Below are 4,847 nucleotides of genomic sequence, written 5' to 3'. Positions count from 1 at the left end.
TGGGTCTGGGTGACAGAGTGAGACTCCAACTCAAAAAAAAAAAAAAAAAAAATTAGCCGGGCATGGTAGCACGCGCCTATAGTTCCGGCTACTTGGAAAGCTGAGGCAGAAGGATCTCCAGAGCCCAGCAGGTCAAGGCTGCAGTGGCCGGGAGTGTGCCACTGCACTCTAGTCTGGGCGACAGAGTGAGACTCCAACTCAACAAAAAAATAAATAAATAAAGCCTGACCTAACTTAAGAGTCATTACAATTAAATCAAGTTGGCTGGGCATAGTGGCTCACACCTGTAATCCCAGCACTTTGGAAGGCAAAGGTAAGAGGACTGCCTGAGTCCAGGGGTTTGAGATGAGCCTGAACAACTTGGCGAGATCTTGTCTCTACAATAAATCAGAAAATAAACTGGGCGTGGTGGCAAGCACCTGTGGTTCCAGTTACTTGGAGGGTTGATGGAAGGATCACCTGAGCCCAGCAGATGGAGGCTGCGATGGCTGTGAATGTGCTCCTGCACTCTAGCCTGGGCGACAGAGTGAGACTCCTACTCAAAAAAAATAGATAAATAAAGCCTGACCTAATTCTTTTTTTTTTTTTTGAGTTGGAGTCTCACTCTGTCACCCAGACTGGAGTGCAGTGGCCGCTCCCAGCCACTGCAGCCTCGACCTGCTGGGCTCTGGCGATCCTTCCGCCTCAGCCTTCCGAGTAAGCTGGAATTACAGGCATGCGCTACCGTGCCCGGCTGATTTTTTGATTTATTGTAGAGATGAGGTCTCGCTGCCCAGGCAGGTCTCGAACCCGCAGGCTCAGGCAATCCACTCACCTCAGCCTCCCAAAGGCGCAGGATTACAGGCTGAGCCACCGAGCCCGGCTACCTGACCTAAGAATCATTACAACTAAATCAAGTTGGCTGGGCATAGTGGCTCACACCTGTGATCCCAGCACTTTGGAAGGCAAAGGTAAGAGGACTGCCTGAGTCCAGGGGCTCGAGATGAGCCTGGGCAACTTGGTGAGACCTTGTCTCTACAATAAATCAGAAAATAAACTGGGCGTAGTGGCAAGCACCTGTGGTTCCAGCTACTTGGAAGGCTGATGGAAGGATCACCTGAGCCCAGAAGGTGGAGGCTGCGATGGCCGTGAATGTGCTCCTGTACTCTAGCCTGGGCGACAGAGTGTGACTCCTACTCAAAAAAAAAAAAAAAAATCAAGTTGAAGAAATGAGGTACAAAGCACCGGATCACACAGATTAGGAAATTTTGTATTTGATAAAGATTTTATTTTGATACCTCTAGCTGCACAACAGTTTAGATAAGTATGATTTCTCAGGTTAACACATTATTTCATGTATAGGTTCATTTCCTGGAATCTGCAATCTCTATTTTTGATATTCTTTCACAAAGAAAATATTAAAAGGATTCTTTTTGAAGTGTCTGTCTGAAGTAAAAGGTAACCTTGCAGGAATATAATCTTCTCTCTCAAGTATTAGTAAGTTATAAACAACAAATCTACCCCACCTTTTATGGGGTAGATTTGTTATTGTTATGGAGTTCACAGTAACTTGATCAAAATTAACACTCTTCATTGACTGGAATCAGTTCCAGTAATTCATATTCGCTAAAACTTAACAGGTGCATTGTAGAAAAATTGAGTAGGATTTCACAAAGATGTCTCCTAAAAATGGGAGATGCTAAGGGAAATTGAATGGTGTCAAGGAAAGAAAGGAAACTTTAAAAAAATTTTTTTGTTTTATTTATTGGAAACATTTTTTGTTGTATATGGTTTCCTAACTTTTGATTTTTTTACATGTGCATATATTACCAACTTTAAAAGCTGAAGCACAAAATTAAGACAAAAACCCTGAGAGACACCCTAAAAATTTTAAACTGTTTCACTTACATATGATCATAAAGCTGGGACAGGGATAGAAATCAAAGACAAAAACTTGCAACTTGGCTGGGACAGCTAGGCACTGCCTGCTGACCTGGCTCCATTTCCTCCAGCAACCCCTAGTTGTAACCCTGGTAAAGGGTTACCATTCAGGTGTCCTGAGGCAATTCAAGACAAAACTCTTTAAGTCTTTGGAGAAAATTAAATTTTATTAAATTTTATTTTATTTTTATAAAAACAGGGTCTCACTGTGTTGCCCAGGCTGGAGTGCAGTGGCATGATCATAGCTCACTGCATTCTCAAACTCCTGGCCTCAAGTAATCCTCCCTCCCAGGTCTCCCATGGCGCTGAGATTACAGGCATGAGCCACCGTGTCTGGCTGGCCGAGAAAAGCCTATTTACTTCACAGCTCACTCCTGCCGTTGCTCATCTACCAGCTTCGTGGAATCATCTGGGAAGGGATCATACACAGCTGCTACATAATCTCCCACAACAGTTTTCTAATGTCAGAAGCTTATTCTATGCTATAATCTCTAGATTAGGCAGCTCGACGACTGCAGACCCTATGAGATGGCTTTCAACCACAAGCAAAACAACACAAAGCAAGATGGAAGATGGCAAAGCAATTAAAAAATATGTTTTTAATAATGTCTCTTCTCCCAAGTTTCTCAAATACTCTGGCTAGGCCTGACCCCTCTCCCACTTCACTCAACAAGCATTTATTGAAAATGTGCTAATATGGAACACTGCAGATATACATGTGAACAAAGAACTCTAAGTCTCCCACTCCTCAAATGATTCTCCTCTCTCCTTGACAACAAACCGAGTCCCTCAAGATAGCCCAAGTCTGGAAATAAGATAGACAACTGGCTAGAAGGTGATTCCTAGCTTAACGGGAATAACATCGTACAACAACCAGCAACTCGAATCTAGCTGATGAATGCAGCACAGATGGCGGGGCGGGATGCAGGGCACGTCTAAAATCCTACCACATGGTCCGGAATTCCTCTAACTCTTACCATAAACCTACGTAGCTTGGTTCTAGAGGGCGTAGCAGGTTGTCAGAGCCGACGGAATGCCCTCCCCTTGCTCGCGTCCCCCATTTCCAGCCTCCGAGATCCCCACACTCCCAGGCTGACCATCCCTGGCCGGTCCTCAGTGCCCGGGGCGGGCGTGGACACCCACCTGCGGGTAGGCCGCTGCTCGGCACGGAGCGGGGCTGCAGGCCGTACCCTGTCTTAACAACACTGGTCATCGTAACGAGGCGGCTCGGCTGGGCCCTGGAAGGTGCAAGACGAATGTTACCCAGCGCGGGGCCACCGGGCCCGAGTAGGTGGAGGGCCCGGGGACAGCGCGACCCAGCCGGCCCCGGCTCGGAGTTGAGAAAGGAAAAATCCTCCTTTCCCAGCCCATCCCATCCGGCCCCACAACCAGCCCAGTCCCTCGCCCCGGGAGAGCCGAACCTAAGCGCCCGCCGCTCCTGCTCGCACTCCTTGTCGTTTTGGTTCAAAAGATGCTCGGCAGCAACCGCCGCGCCGTCCGCCAGGTCTGCCGCCTCCGTTTCAAACGGAAACTTCCGGTAGCTGGGCGGAAGTGCGTAGGGATCGGGCTCTGTAGGCAGCCCGGTTGTACGGAAGACTCCGTCCTTGCCCGCGGCTTCGGGAGCCGCCATGCTGTACGGAAGATTCGAGCCGAGACGAGAGCCCGAGCTCCCTAGCAAAGGGTGTCGGTGCCCCCAGGTCTGGGCGGGGCAGTGTGGTGGTGCACTTAGCAAGCTTGAACGGAGCTAATGAGCCACTTGTGGACGCAAATGTGCACACGTTTAGAGTCCATGTCACAATACCCTTTATTTGGTCTGGGATCATTAGGGACATTGCCAGGAGCACAAGCTATTTGGATAAAAACTGGTGGCAGGTGAGGCTTGAAAAAGAGGGCCTGTGGGTGGAAATACCTGAGGCCCCTATCTGTGGTCCTAACTTTAATAGTACTTAACCGGATTTTAAGTAGAGAGTCAAAGCAACCCTTAATAAACAGGACAGAGTTCTCTATCACTTAATGTGCTCGCTTATTCATTTAATCCTACGAATATTTATTGAACACCTGCTATGTGCCTGACACTGTTCAGTGGGTGGGTGGGTGTGAGGGAGCAAATGTCAAGACTGATCTTGGCTCTGCCTTACTGGAATTTACAATCTAGAATACAGACAGTAAGCAAATAATCACACAAATAAACATGTTTAACAATTGTGGCAAAACTATGAAGGAAAAGTATAAGATGCTATATGAGAAGAAAAGCAGGGAAACCTAGATTAAATCAGGGGTCAGGGAAGACCTCTCTGAGGTGATGTTTGATTAAGGAATGATGAGAGGGGTTGGATATAGTGGCATACACCTGTAATGTAATCTCAGCTATTTGGGAGGTTGAGGCAAGAGGATCTCCTAAGCCCAGGAATTCCAGGCTGCAGTGAGCTATTGTTGCACCACTGCACCCCAGTCTGGATGTCAGAGTGAAATCTTGTCTCTTTAAAAAAAAAAAAAAAAGGACAAAAGCGAGTTAACCACATGAACATTGGGAAGGGGGAAAGTACCAAGTCCCTAGGTAAACATGCGCTTTTCTTCTACAGGACCTGAAAGATAGGAGGAGAGTGGTACAGATAAAGCTAGAGAGATAAGAAGTCAAAGGACAGATTTTGTGGGCCAAGGTTTGCCTAGTTTTTATCTAAGGAAGCCATGGAAGCGTTATAGCAGGAAAGTGTCTTTTCATTTATATATATATATATATAAATTTTTTTATTTTTTATTTTTAGTTGGAATCTCACTACAATGCCCAGGCTGGAGTGCAGTGGCACGCTCACAGACACTGCTGGGCTCAGTCTTCCAAGTAGCTGGAACTACTGGCATGTACCATCACGCCTGGCTCATTGTTCTTGATTTCTTGTAGAGATGAGGTCTCGCCAAGTTGCCCAGGC

At 46.8% G+C, this 4,847-nt stretch overlaps 1 protein-coding gene across 3 annotated transcripts in view; it reads right to left on the bottom strand.

Annotated features, from left to right (window-relative positions):
• The window catches only part of KNSTRN (kinetochore localized astrin/SPAG5 binding protein), a 12,762-nt gene extending 9,212 nt beyond the window's left edge, over positions 1–3,550 (bottom strand). For all 3 annotated transcript variants that reach the window (XM_008069846.1, XM_008069847.1, XM_008069848.1), the window contains exons 1-2: positions 3,342–3,550; positions 3,064–3,158 (exon numbers count right to left, since the gene is read on the bottom strand). In XM_008069846.1, coding sequence (XP_008068037.1) covers positions 3,064–3,158; positions 3,342–3,550 — 304 coding nt within the window. The remainder of the gene's footprint in view (positions 1–3,063; positions 3,159–3,341) is intronic.
• Positions 3,551–4,847: the final 1,297 nt, after the last annotated feature.

This window comes from Carlito syrichta, unplaced genomic scaffold (genome assembly GCF_000164805.1).
Source record: "Carlito syrichta isolate Samal-C Ts95f unplaced genomic scaffold, Tarsius_syrichta-2.0.1 Scaffold312225, whole genome shotgun sequence".
Classification (NCBI taxonomy): domain Eukaryota; kingdom Metazoa; phylum Chordata; class Mammalia; order Primates; family Tarsiidae; genus Carlito; species Carlito syrichta.
This window is presented reverse-complemented; position numbering and strand designations above follow the sequence as displayed.